Raw genomic sequence first — 14,594 nt, 5'->3', positions numbered from 1 at the left:
GGGGGGTTCGGGGGGTTCGGAAGAACCGCCCTCTTGGGAAAAAGGTCCACAATTTCAGTAAAAAGGTCCACAATTTTAGCAAAAAGGTCCACATTTTTAGTATACAAGTCCAAATTTTCAGTAGCAAAAGTCCATTAGCTCCAGTTTAATAAACACCACTAATAAGAAGCTAAATTAAGTGCTCCGAGTAGCTGGCTCATTCAGTGCTTGTAATGCAATGCAAGATCGAGATATTCTAATAGAGCAGTCAACCACCCTAATAGAACAATCACTCTAATAGAACGGTCACAATTATGTTTTCTTCTAAAATCTGTATGTAATTACTTAATTTATTTACAAAACCATGTTTGTTGCCCTAACTAGAACTTTCATAATATAAAAATTTTGGTGGGCAAGCCCCCCCCATGCAGAGCCCATAAATAGCATCCATGCTTCAATGCACGATCCAACAGAGCGCTCAATCTTTCCCATTCTTATTCACTGTGACATTCCAATATATTATAGACACAGATGGTATAATTACAGTAGTATAGTAGAGATATTTCCCAGATGTCATCCAAATAGCTGGTCTTAAGCCTACCTAAAAATTGTTATTTTTATTGACTGAAATGCCACTAAATTCAACCTTTTAGTGCCTATTTTCAAGAAATTTCCTGGGGGGGGCATGCCCCCAGACCCCCCTAGTTTCAGCATGCTTCACATGCTGGGTGTGCTTCACATGCTGGGTGTGCTTCACATGCTGGGTGTGCTTCACATGCTGGGTGTGCTTCACATGCTGGGTGTGCTTCACATGCTGGGTGTGCTTCACATGCTGGGTGTGCTTCACATGCTGGGTGTGCTTCACACACCATAATGTAATCCATATAAAAAGGGCCTCAAAAAAGGTCCACTTTTCTTCTAAAAGAACCTACCCAGATAAAAGTCTGGCTACGGCCCTGGTGTGTGTGTACCTATCTATCTACCTATCTACCTATGTTTGTCCGTACGCACCCACGTGAGCAAAATCGTTTAATAACGGTGAAAGCAGCTTTTACGTAAGAAGTAAAGGTGAAATAAAGTCTGTATTAAACTTCTGCACAGGTGAACTTTGCTCTGAGGTGGTTTCTTTTCGGCGGACTGAAATACGGGTGTGGTGACTTTCCTCAGACTACCTTCCCCTTGAGGTTTTCAGGCATTTAGCAACTGAAAAACAACGGTGCAGGCCTCGTACACTGCCAGGAATAGCCTATCGCTTCGAGTTGAAAGGGGGCGTATCCCTTACGTACGCGAACGAAAATGAAGAGCAGCTTTGAGGCTTTGTCGAGAGAATTTGTGGGAAAAACACGTTAGTCACACTATAAAACAGTTTAGAAGATAGTTTTGTGCGTAATATGTTGGTAAAAGCGGTTTATTTAACAAACGCTTCCTTAGCAGTGCATAGAGCTCTTTCAGCACGTGAGCAAAATTACGTATTCTAAAAGGGTCGCCCACGCGTAGGTAGTACTGGTGCACAAGGTAACGATGGTGATTTGTGCGTTTGTTGGTTGTTCGATGCGGTCAGACCGAGACAAGGGGATTTCCTTTTATAGAATCCCTGCAGTTAGAAGGAAAAGTTCTAGACGCAAGTTGGAGCTGTCGATAAGGCGGAGAGCTGGGTATGTGGCAGCTATTTCCAGAGAGGACCTAGACGTTAAAGCGTTAGGAAAGTATCGAGTCTGCTCTTGTCACTTCCTATCTGGTAAACCTGCAACTCTTAAGGATGACACTGACATAGACTGGTTACCTACAATTAACCTTGGCCATTCTAAAAGGGCCACCCGTGATTCATATCAAAACATGTTATTGGGATTTGTAAAGTCAGAATTGCAAAAATGGCTAAATCAAATTTACAGCCAGTAATCATTTTATCAACAATATTGTACATTACCAGTGTCCTTTGTTTGTTTTCTGCCCTTAGATCATGAAATGGACTGATTAAACACTGATTTTTTCAAAGATTTCAGGATGGATGGATCACTTTTTCAGTTTCTCCAATACAAACTCCATACATTTTACATCATTTTGTATATTCAATAATTGCAAGCACTAGACACGATCAAATACCATAAAACTTAATATCATTCAACTCCTTATGAATTGCTCTATCCGATTCCGGCCGATCAAAATTCGTAATCGCTATGATAACGGCGTGATTCCGCTATTTAATTAGAACGCGAAATTCGTGATTTGCTCTCCAATGGATTTTGTATTGCGTAAGTTGCTATTTACCATCGTTTGTTGTAAATTTGCAAGCTGTAAACACTTTAGCTTCGAATAAATTTTGTTACTATCGGATAGAGGAGTGTTATGCGTGTATAATGGCGGCCGAACAATTTTGATACCGCCTTCAGAACCAGAGTTATGATGAATAATGTAACTTAAAACTAACTTACCTCCATGGCTGCTGTACATTGATTTTACGCATAATAATATTTTACGGAAAATTGTAATGTATGGGTTAATTTGACATGAGTTTTGATATGTCTGCTGAGCAAGCTGTAATGCGTGTGATGCGTCATGAAAGAGCGAGAAGGAGGAGAGACATGCAGCGAGCCAAACAACAGCAGGATATAGAGTTATCACACCAGCTTGACATTTTCGTTGCGAATGAGATTGACGACGCCATAAAGGAAGAAGTTGAGTCAATTATCGATGAATTCACCGTAGCTGAAGATGCTACACATGCTGTTGCAGAACAACTTCTTGAGGAAGCAGTCGTATCAGTCAGCAGTGAAGTTGGTCGTGAACAAATTGAATTAGCCATTCTTGAATCAGCAGCAGGCAAATGTAACTGTGCTGATACGGTGAAGGTTTTGAAGGAAGAGTTGGCAGCTTGCTACACAAAGATAAACAAGTTGTCCAATGAGATTGCAGTATTGCAGCAACATGTGTGTTCGGCGGTGCCATTCAATGAACAGTCACTTGTAGATGACGCCTGTGTGCAGTTTTATACTGGATTACCCAATTTATATATTGTCAAGACAGTACTTGATCATGTGCACAAGACAATGGCAGGAGAAAGGGCCACCAAGCTGTCCTCCTTTCAAGAATTTATGTGTGTCTTGCTAAAGCTTCGTTTAAACAGTCCTCTACAAGATTTAGCATATCGCTTTCAAGTCTCTCTATCAACTGTGTCCAGAATTCTCTCCAAATGGCTTGTGCAGATGGATATCAGATTGCAAAAGCTAATTGTCTGGCCAGACCGTGATAGTCTACGCAAAACAATGCCAAAATGCTTCCAGACAGCATTTGGTAAATCAGTAGCAATTATCATTGATTGTTTTGAGGTTTTTATTGAACGCCCCTCCAATTTAGAGGCTCGTGCTGTTACTTGGTCTAACTATAAGCACAAAAATACAGCAAAAAGTTTGCTAGGAATTGTTCCTCAGGGTGTGGTGGCTTTTGTTTCAGATGCATGGGGTGGCCGTGTGAGTGACAAATACTTGACTGAACATTGTGGATTATTATCTAAACTGCTTCCTGGTGACATTGTATTAGCCGACCGTGGCTTTGATATTGCTGAGTCAGTTGGTGTCATGCAAGCACGTCTACATATTCCTGCATTTACAAAAGGGAAGGATCAGTTAAGTGCACTTGAGGTTGAACAAACAAGGAGTATAGCCAATGTGCGTATCCATGTGGAGAGGGTGATAGGTCTGGTGAGACAGAAATACTCGATTCTTCAGAGTACAATCCCCATTCACTTTGTAAAGTGTAGACATGGAGAAGATATCCCATTAATTGACAGAATTGTTCGTGTAAGCTGTGCACTCACAAATATTTGTAATTCAGTAGTCCCACTTGATTAGATAATTTACAAACATGTATTGTATAATAATTATTATATATGCAAATCATGTATGTATAATACATCTCATACCACAACTGAGTCAATTAAGTTTCCAATAGTTGCTGTAGTTTGGAACAGTCAGAACAGTACCATTTTCCTTTAGGAACACAAGACAAATCAAGGCACCTCACATGGAACCATTCTATCAGGCAGTCCGGATTGTCACAAGCAATCATTAGTCCTTCTTCTGGACCATGACAGTAGCAGAAGGTTTGCTCCTCTATACTGATATAGTTGTTGCTACTTGGTTCACCACTACTTGGCAGCTCACTATCTATTGAACCAGAAGTACTGATGTTGTCCCTGGTGAACCAATTACCCAAGATCTCTGGTAACAGGCATGACCTAAAAAAATACTCTGCTTTTCTCTTGTTCTCTTCCCAAAATGTTTGTTGTCTAGTAATCCGTTCAATGTGCAAGCCTTGCATTTCATCCTCAGCAAATGTGCAGACACAAAAGGATGAATAATCAACGTCACAGATGAACATTTGTGTCTGAACTTGATAAAAGTATGCATGTGTACAATCCAACTTGATCAATCCATCTCTTTCCTTCAGGCAAAACCCTTTATCTTGAACAGCATCTTGAATTGTTTCATAACGATGGGAGTAGGGACACTTGATTTCAAGAATTCCCTTACCACAGCAACTACAATCTAAAATGGCATCAGGTGAGGCACCCATGTAGGGCCACTTGGGATTAATAACAAGCCCACTGTTTGTAATGTGAAGATTCACATGGTGATGTTTTTGAGCTCTAAGGTAAATTTCTTGGGCTATTCTCTCTTGTTTGCTTCCCCATGCAGTTTGTTTACTATCAAAACTAAACTCTTCTGGATAACAGATGGTCTTAATGAGAGATTGAGAAGGGTTGGCTGGGTTTGTATGGCAAACAGACTTCATTCTTGATGCTGTAACTCTTCCAGCTCTAAATGTGAACCACAGCCTTGACTGGCTTTGTAACCTTGTTTCCTCTTCAACAGCCAGAGGCATTTCAACAGTCATTTCTATTACTGTGGTTTCACTAAGTGCCAGAAGCTCATCATATCCCAGATCAACATATTCCGGTTGCCTTAATGACATTAAAGGCCTTGGGAAATTTGGTAGCATAAACTTCGGTATGAATGGCTCAGAATAACCTGATACTACAGAAAATACTGCAGGACATGTGCCTCCAAGACTAAGGTTCTGAAACAATGTTGCCATTTCAGAGCCTGTAGCAACTTCTCTGTGTACAACAAGCAGTACATCACTCTCCATTTGTGGACTATCTTCTCCATCAATTAGCTCATCAAGTTTCCGTTTCTTACCACGAGCTGAAGTAAAGTCAATTTTCTTAATAGGTCGGTATTCGATTGACTTCATGTACGATGGTATAATCCATTGACATGCCTGTTGTGTGCTTGTCTCAGTACCTTGGATTCTTGCCAGAGCCTCGAGGTAAAAAAGGACAGCAGCTATATGAGTGCATGCCTCACCCAAGCCAGCCATGCAGTTGCAGTGGGCACAACAGACTTCACCACTTAGCTCAAGTACAATCCAACAGCTTAATGCAGTCTCACTGATGCGCTGTGAATGACGGACCTATATAATGACAATAATAACATAACTAACAATACTCCTCGTGTCGGCATAAAATTCAAGTGAACTGGATTGTGAGCATTACTGCTATCAGTGCATGACTTCAGTAGCTGAAGCCAGCAAATACAGTGCATGGAACCTCTCTAACATTTTATGACCAGAATTTTAGGCCTTTATTTACTGTACTATAGATGCATTTTCATTATCTTTTGGAGAAATGTCTAGTTGGGACTAAAATCTATTACTGTGGAGGAGGTTTTTCCTTATTTCGGGGAGTTTGTTAAAGAGGCTTCGCTGTAAGGACGTATAGATATGTGATAAGACATTACAAAGCTTCAGCAAGTGCAATATACACGAACAGTACCCCTCCCCCAGTATATCTACTTACGCGTCCACAAGTTAGATATTTTCCTGATATTTTATTTTGTTTTGACATCCTTAACCCACCCACAAACAAACTGGTTGTAAGCCTCCAGTCCTTTGCGAGCTTGAAACTGTGTAGCTGTCATAAAACTGGTTTTATTATTATTATTATTATTATTATTATTGGGGGTACAGGTAAGGAGGCAAAGCCTGTAAAAACCTGATCTATACAATCAAACTACTACAAAAATAACTATACAATATCATACTGGTAATCATAATAAAATCTATCTAGGTGTGTCTTAAACAAATTGGTTGAATGAACATTAACTGAGTCATATGGGAGTCCATTCCAATCATTTATAATTCTTACTGAATAAAAGTGACGGCGTGGCAAGCAGGTAGCGTGTGGTTTATAGTTTTCAAGACCAAGTACGACACCAAGTCACAGGCATCAACTGAAGGCGTTGTACGGCAAACGTCGCCAATAGCAACTCCAGAGAAAGGGTCCACTCCGCCTAGAGTAGATATTTTGTCTAAATATCTATCCTTTGCTTCTCGGGAGAGTTTTTCGGCATACAGCGAGAGTTTAGCCATTCTATCCCCTTCTACGCAGCCCCTAATTACCAGCACCTGTGCACCATTACGACTGACGCGTGGGCGAACATAAAAATTTGCGTAGTTTTGCTCACGTGCTGAAAGAGCTCTATAGCAACGTAATTGAATGAATTACGAATATTTCATGAATTACGAGAAATAGCTAATTATATTATTGCACAACCCAAACTACCATAATATTGTAAAGTAGTAATACATAGTTGGTTAATTCATAGTAGTATATACTGTCTATAGTTATTCCAGATGAGTTAGCTAGCTGCATGGCGCCTGGTTTTTAGAAGTAGCACAACATCAACTTGTTTTTTATTAGAAGACCCTTTCTGTCTAATTTTTTATTCACGTGACTGCCGAAACAATAGTAATAAGTTCGTGCGCATAATGATTTATGGTATGTTTCATTCAATGCTTTTGCTCGTGAGAGTGTAGTTGGTGTATATGAAACTTCGTATGCAACAAAATGTTTAGCGAGAAGACAGTCAGTGATAATTTAAACCTGCAAGCTACTGATATCTTCAAGCCCATTCACAACCTCACCATTAAACTTCACCTTGAAAAGAGCTATGCAGTGTTCGTTCATTATCAGATGACAATGCAATTTCCAAACCAGGATTTCTACAGCAAGCTACTGATCAACTATGCCAACGCTGGATCCATGGTACACACCGGAAACCAACACTACAAAACTGCTACAGGATTTTATATGGCCAACCTCAACCCCGGAGATTACACTTTCGAGGTACACTATAAGTCACCAGCAACGATTAATATGGTAAGCTCAGACTGGCAGACCGCAATACTACAAGTATTATGGGCTGAAGATGCTTATGTGGTCTCAGACAACATAAAGTGTTACCCAACACCAACTGCCACTAATGCGTACAACAATTGGGGTCCCCTCAGAGACATTGAAACTGTCTTGCATCTACCCAACAATCGAGCTGTGATAGCAGCTTATCAGTTTTCTGCAGAACTGCGTAAGGCTAGCCATCTAGTTACTGCATTAAGTGTTGATGGATTTCACCTGCCGGCATCCACACTACTAAAAGGTAACACTACTTCTCTAGATATTCATGGTGCTTCTGCTGCTGAGTTTTACAAAGGACCACATTACTTCAACATAATCTATCGCACTCCTGCTGATTTGTCTTTCACTGACTATGTAGAAAATTACCAGAACAATAAGAATTTATATGCCATGATGTTGCCTCCATCGTATAAGGTGGTAACTGTTAATCCAAAGAATACTTTTACCCTAAACAACTCCAACAAATGGGCTCTAACTGATGTAACCCACTTCCTTACGCTATCCAAAGATAGTCTTGTCATCATCATGTATCAGTATGCAGGATATAGTGGTAACTCCCATATTGTCATGCGTATCAGTATTGACTCAGTACCACAAAAGCACACTGTATCTATAACTGGTAATACTGCGTACACAGGCAACTTTGGACTATGGCAAGGGTCCCTCAAGGCTGGAGACCACAAAGTTTCCCTAGACTATCGCTCACCAGCGCAGACCACAAACACAGTGTCTTCAGAACGAGAATTTACACGTCGGAATGTATGGATGAACAGAGCCCTGACTATCATTTACTGTGGAGTGCAGTAAGGGACTAATTACAAACCTGTATACACATTGTAGTCAGTATAGCTATTTCTAAGTGGCTAGCAACCTACAGTAGCTGCACAGATATTCATTGTTTAAGTTTATTGTGTACAAAATAGCTAACTACAAAGAAACTCAATTATTTTTTGCTTGGCTAGATTTATTTTGAGAACATCATCTGCAATGTACTGGGAGAGGAATGTGGCCACCCATGATTGGTAGCTTTTCACAGGCCAGTGTAGTTATGCAATTACTTTTGTGTATGTACGGCCAAAAGAGTTACTAGCTAGCTCTGACTTCAAGTTACTTATTAGTAGGCTACAATTTAAAGCAGTTCATGTATATCGGTGCACATACTTACTACCATAATTATGCATGTTTAATTACTTGCCGATGGTTAAATGCTGCAGCATTAATTTTATTACCTCCAAAATCAATGTGGTGAATATTCAAAGTTGACCACTACTCAATGCCCTTATTCAATTGGGCAGCATCACTTAAGCACTGAAGGTGTGGCTAGTATAATATTATAAGATAATGCTACCTGTACAATCTGAATTACTCTTGGGTGGGAGAAAAACTGCATTATACAAAGAATTGGAAGTTATATATATTTCATATTCTTTTTTGTATTGTGTGTGTGTGTGTGTGTGTAATATGAGATATGTCTTATAGCAAGGGAAGAACTTGGGAACTGTGTACATAATATTATAATGTGCACTGCACTTCCGAAAAATAGTAATTCTGTGGCCATTTCAGCTCACTGAGCTCAGTTTTAACTATTAATGTTCTGTTCAATACTCAAGTTGTATCATGAAGAACAGTACACAAAACGTGCTCTTAGACTATAGCTGTTGCAAGTTTAAGATGCTGCAACAGTTGAAGAAAATTCTGGCTTTTAAAAACATGCATGATTACCAATATAATTATAGGTTAGGTAATCCTAAGGCTGCAGCACATGGTACTTTCAGTGCTGGTCACTGTAAAGTGTTAATAATAATATGATCTGATTTGATTACGACTTTACAGAAGGTATATATACACAATATAATTACATAGAGCACTGAAGGTCTGCCAGCTCTGCATGGGCTAGCTTTGTGAATATATGTCAGGTGGTAATTACAATGAATTTGGCCCAGCACATTATGGCAGCTTTCAAGACAAAAGAACATATTTTCCATGAAAATTATAACTAATTAAGGTGCTTTCTAAAAAATGATTTCAATCCTTGGAACCTAGCTCATATTATGCTACCTGCAACTGTTGAATGCCTTTTATTTGATACTCATGTATATATGTGACTGGATTTGCAAAAAGGGGTCTTCCACACATACCCAATTCTATGAACTTGAAAGATTGTAACTTAGATTAGAAACGTACAAGCCTAGACTTTATTTTCACCACACATTATTAAGCTATATTGCTGCTCACTACTGACCAAATTTCAAATCAATAGCCTTTTCCAATCTGAAGTTACAAATCATCAAAGTTGGTAAATTGGATGCGTGTGGAACACCCTTTTTGCAAATCCGGTCACATATTATACTGTTACACTACAATAAAATGTGTATTTGTGCATATGTGGTACGCTCTAAATGTGTTGTACATAGCATGCACTCCTGTGGTGTATGTGATGTGTAAGTTGATAGTTCACATTTGTCCATTAGTTAGCAAATGTGAACTATCATCTCTTACACATCACATACACCACAGGAGTGCATGCTATGTACAACACATTTCGAGCGTACCACATATGCACAAATACACATTTTATTGTAGTGTTACATAGCGTATCTAGATCTTTTTAAATTTGGTTGGTATAGTTTATTTTATTAATAATACATTAAGTATCTAGCTAGCAGTCAGTATTGGACACCAGTATTATGTTTGTATACTATGCTATGGTCATGAACTTTCAATATTCCACTAGTACTATTCGTGACTGGGCTTGCGATAACGAGGCATGTGGGCACAAACTACGTACACTAGCTCCATAACAGAACAGATCTACTTTCATAGTGTGAAAAAGGTTTAGGGTTACCTATTTCTGTGTCTAAATCTATATAGAACTATAAAATTATAATATCATCATAGAACTGAGCAGTATTGATAATTATTAATGGTGAGGTATTGTCGACTTGCAGTGTGCTATTGATTCAGAATTGGTTATTAATTTGATAGTCATCCCAGAAAACAATTACTAAGGCCAGCCCCTCACATACCGATAAGAGCTTTAATGTCTTACGATTTACTGAGGAAGCAATGACCTATCGACATTCTAAACAGGTAAACTTTTTTGGAAATGCAAGGGTTGACTTGAATGCACACATGGTATGCAAAGTTGTAGTCGTATTTCCATTGTCGAAAACTGTAAAGTGTTAACAGAATGAAAAAACTTAATACCACATTTTTTAAATTTTTTACACAAAAGATTGCACTTTAAAAATAAATCAATAGAAAAATATCTATACAAAACATACACATACGTAATAATTAAATTTACATTGCAAATAAAAATCGACATATTAGTGCCACAAGCTACGCCTCAGACTCTGAGGTGTTTTCAGAAACAGTCGATAATCTCTTTTGTGCAGGTGTCAAGTTGAATGATGCTGGAAAGTCTTTTACTGTAAACTCCATTACAGACTGTTGGAATACACCTTGATCATCCATAACAGGGGGTGGAATGTCTAATCCCAAATCATCTTCATCGTGACTACTCGTACCTTCTGATAGCGGTGGTGGAATTGGAATCGGCATGTGGAGATCGGGTGACATTACATAATGGATACCAGAAAATGACTCTGGTGGGGCTACAATATTTTCTTCACCACTCAGAACATTTTCATCTGATAAACAAGAACTGTCTTGATCTGACTCAGAGTCTATGTACATTCCTTTTCTCTTTGTTCTTGGTGTGATCTCTGGGGTGACCACTGGCTCTGGTATATCCTCGGGTATATCAAACTCTATCACTGACACCTCAGGTATTCCTGTCAGTGGACCATCTATTGAATCCTACACAACATGAAGCATAAGATAGCACTTTAAGTTACTACTGAACCAGTGACTATACATCACACATATTTAAACAAAGCATTGTCGTAATTTTCTTTTAAAACATGCCGTGAACTAAATGCTAAGATTTAAGAGAGCAGTAGCCGGAAGTAAGATCTGCAACAGTAATAGTGGCTGACATAACCTCAGCCCCAACCACAGTACAATCAAAATGATTACAACAATAAATTAGGTTTCAAACTTTTAACCCTTAAATCCGCTTAATCCAGAAAACTGAATTTGGTAAATAACAAACTTAAAACGCACAATACTATATGCCAATTTACATGCATGGTTTCAAACAGCCATGATGTCTTAGAAATTCAGAATTTTATTAGTTGGCAAAGAGCAAGCTATCTAACTGTATGTAAAGTTTAACATATAACAAGGAACCCACCCCCCGCTATGAACCATTGAATCATTTTGTTTTCTTTCACCTTTGTATCGTCAGTGTTCATCAGCCATTTAATAAATCATGTGATATCTATATATCAACTGAATTGCCATCTTGTGACAAGGAACATGTCAAGAGAAAGTCGACAGGATGAAGCATGGCATTATGGCTTTTATCCATCCTTATGTGAAGAGGGAAGATGAAAAGATACTCCTATTGTAATTCTAAGGCACAGCGTGAAGTTATGGTTTGGAGTTCGGAAGGATGTGATGAAGGATCGGACCATTTAAATCAAAATTGAATGGTGAGTAAAAGGATGTTTGTAGTTTTTAGAGTTCTTATACTATGGAAATTTGTTTCAAAAGGCATGCATAAAATCGGACAATGCATTTTCAGAGCTTGTGTTTTTAAAATGGCTGCAGGCTTAAGGGTTGATCCCTGGGATGTTGTACGATATGCTTGTGTGTGAATAACTGTAAAAATACAATGTACTTACATCTGGTTTAGGAGATGATGTGATAGCTTGTGACACACCTGTACCGACACACAACACATAACAACCACATCAGATGATGTACACTGCATAGTCATACCATCAGCAATTATGGTAGAGGAGGAGGAGGCATGTAGATCACCGTCCAGTGGTACTACAGGTACCCTACATGATATCATAAACAAGGTTAACATGTAGAAAGGCAATAAAAATTACAGTACATCCTGGGCTATGCAGGTTAGCTAATCTGTACCCTCACTTATAAGAATACCAACGACTGTTCTATTAGAACATCTGAGCAAGATCTGTATACATAATTTAGATCACTTTTATAATTGGGCAATTGGAGTTTGGATAGTTGAGGGCATATGGTCCTTGCTCCACTACACACATCTCTATGTTACTATATGTGATATGACAGTAGATAAAGCTAAGCCCTTGCTGAAGAGATAAATTACATATACACGACTTTAGCTATTGCTGGCAATTCGGGGATGTCCTAGAAGACCTGTATTATTGAAAAGCTAAAACAACATATCAATGAAAACATATGCCAGCTCCAATTTTTTTTTCAAAATTAGCCATAGTGATTATAATACTTCAAGATATAGAAACCAAAATTTTTAATAGCAATATTCCAAAACATATTCTTTCAAAGCTTTATGGTACGTGTTAGCACACAGGTTAATAAGTGGCAGCAATGGTTAGTGATGATTGTATGTGTAAGTTAATACACAAGTACTTACGGTACAGCAGCCAAGTCTGGACCTCCGATGGCAAACTAAAGTTAGTAGTAGACAAATATCAGTCGCATCACTACACAAGAATATTATTTACATACTAGTAAAGCTGAGAGGTTCTTCTGTAAAGCTGCACAACTTTCACTCAATTGACCCTACAGTGACAAACACACATCACACTAACACTGTAGTCAACTGTATATACATTTAGATTTAGAAGCAAAAAAATTATTCTGTGTGTCTATTTCACAACTATGCAAGCTGAATGATGTACAGGCCGTATGTATGTATGTAGTATAAGGTTACGTACCTGTGCTGTGATGATAGCATCCTTGTCAACACGTGATTGTAGTAGTGAGTTAGCTACAGCACTGATAGTATTGGCTTGTTCTATAGCTGATACCACAATGTCGCCGGGATTACTGGATGTGCTGAACTGAGATGATCCCTGTATGGTGGACAGTGAGATTACTGTAGATAGCACTAAAATATATATATAATAGTTTATTTTGAAATGTAGATTGCAAAGGAGATACCCCAGTCTCTATGTCAACCTTCTTACACCCTTAATCCTTAAATCTGCATAATCAAGAAAACTGGATTTGATACAAATGAACAAAAAACGCATGATATTTTGCCATTTTACTTATGTGGTATTAAACAGGCATATCTCGCGAAGTGTTTATCCAGTCTCTTAGAAAGTTTCTTACTTGGGAAGGCCTATCCTTTGTAACTGTATTTAAACTTTTAACAAACAAGGAACTCACCCGCTACAAAGCATTGAAGCAATTCGTTTTCTTTCACATCCGTATCGTTAGTGTTCTTATTGGCCATTTTGCCAATCATGTGATATTTGTATATCAACTGAATTGCTTTCACGTGACAAACAAGATGATGCCCAGAGAAAGATGATACGACAAACTATGGGCAAGTTATGGCCTTTTCTGTATCGATATGTGAAGGAAGAAGATTACTTTAAAGGCACAGAGTGAAGTTCTGGGATGGAAGAAGGATAGCACCATTTAAACCAAATTTAACGGTGAGTAACATGGTGTTTGTAGTTTTTCGACAGCTTTAACGGTTCTTGTACTTTATGAGTTTGTTTAAAGGCTTGCCAGATTTCTGGATTATGCGTTTTTAGTGCTTGCATTTTTAAAACGGCTGCAGGTTTAAGGGTTAATGGATATCTCACTTTGACCACAGACATCCTACACACAATTACATGTACATGTAAGATATCCCCATATGTCACTCTAAACATTTTCAGATGATGACATCAGGCTTACAAACACGGATACTATAATATGAGGTGCCTGGAATAAGAGTTCCATTGTGAGAGTTGTAACCTTGTACTCCAATAACTCAGTTTCAAGAGAGGCAATGTAAATGTAACACATAACATGCAGTACATACAATCACCAAATGTACTGTACTTCACAATCACATATACACCATGTACCATATTATGTACTCTAGTGTTAACAGTTACAATTCATTACCCATGATGATCTGAGTGGTGACTCTGGTCTTGACTCACATTGATCCTGTGTATAGAGGTGTTATAAATGATTAACATGTGTAGCCCCACTAACCTGTAATTGTTTTAGAAGATTCATTTTGAGTAGGAGAACTCTTTTAATCTCCTCGTCAATTTTGTTCATTTGTACTAGAAGTGAAACAACATACTACAATACACAAGTCTAAACACAACATTAATGTATGCAAGTAAGTACAAACCAAATACAATTCCTTTGACAACTGATGAGAAATGTACATGCACGTATGTACTCACCAACGTAGAATAATCAAACATTTATTTGCAACTACCCCATGTACGTACACTGATAGACACAGTACATTCACTATAAAGAC

At 38.4% G+C, this 14,594-nt stretch overlaps 2 protein-coding genes across 4 annotated transcripts in view; one reads left to right on the top strand and one right to left on the bottom strand.

The window, feature by feature from the left end:
• Window positions 1–14,594, top strand: part of LOC136254307 (glucose-6-phosphate exchanger SLC37A2-like) — a gene marked incomplete in the record, with an annotated part of 323,373 nt that overhangs the window by 202,547 nt on the left and 106,232 nt on the right.
• The window catches only part of LOC136254198 (rho guanine nucleotide exchange factor 12-like), a 61,456-nt gene continuing 57,287 nt past the window's right edge, over window positions 10,426–14,594 (bottom strand). For all 3 annotated transcript variants that reach the window (XM_066046873.1, XM_066046876.1, XM_066046883.1), the window contains 8 exons: window positions 14,315–14,388; window positions 14,222–14,266; window positions 13,033–13,170; window positions 12,824–12,877; window positions 12,729–12,763; window positions 12,083–12,147; window positions 11,986–12,023; window positions 10,426–11,056 (listed from right to left, as the gene is read on the bottom strand). In XM_066046873.1, the coding sequence (XP_065902945.1) occupies window positions 10,577–11,056; window positions 11,986–12,023; window positions 12,083–12,147; window positions 12,729–12,763; window positions 12,824–12,877; window positions 13,033–13,170; window positions 14,222–14,266; window positions 14,315–14,388 (929 nt within the window). In that variant the 3' untranslated portion in view covers window positions 10,426–10,576. The remainder of the gene's footprint in view (window positions 11,057–11,985; window positions 12,024–12,082; window positions 12,148–12,728; window positions 12,764–12,823; window positions 12,878–13,032; window positions 13,171–14,221; window positions 14,267–14,314; window positions 14,389–14,594) is intronic.

This window comes from Dysidea avara, chromosome 1 (assembly GCF_963678975.1).
Source record: "Dysidea avara chromosome 1, odDysAvar1.4, whole genome shotgun sequence".
NCBI lineage: Eukaryota > Metazoa > Porifera > Demospongiae > Dictyoceratida > Dysideidae > Dysidea > Dysidea avara.
Note: the sequence above shows the minus strand (reverse complement) of the source record. Positions and strands in the feature narration are given on the sequence as shown.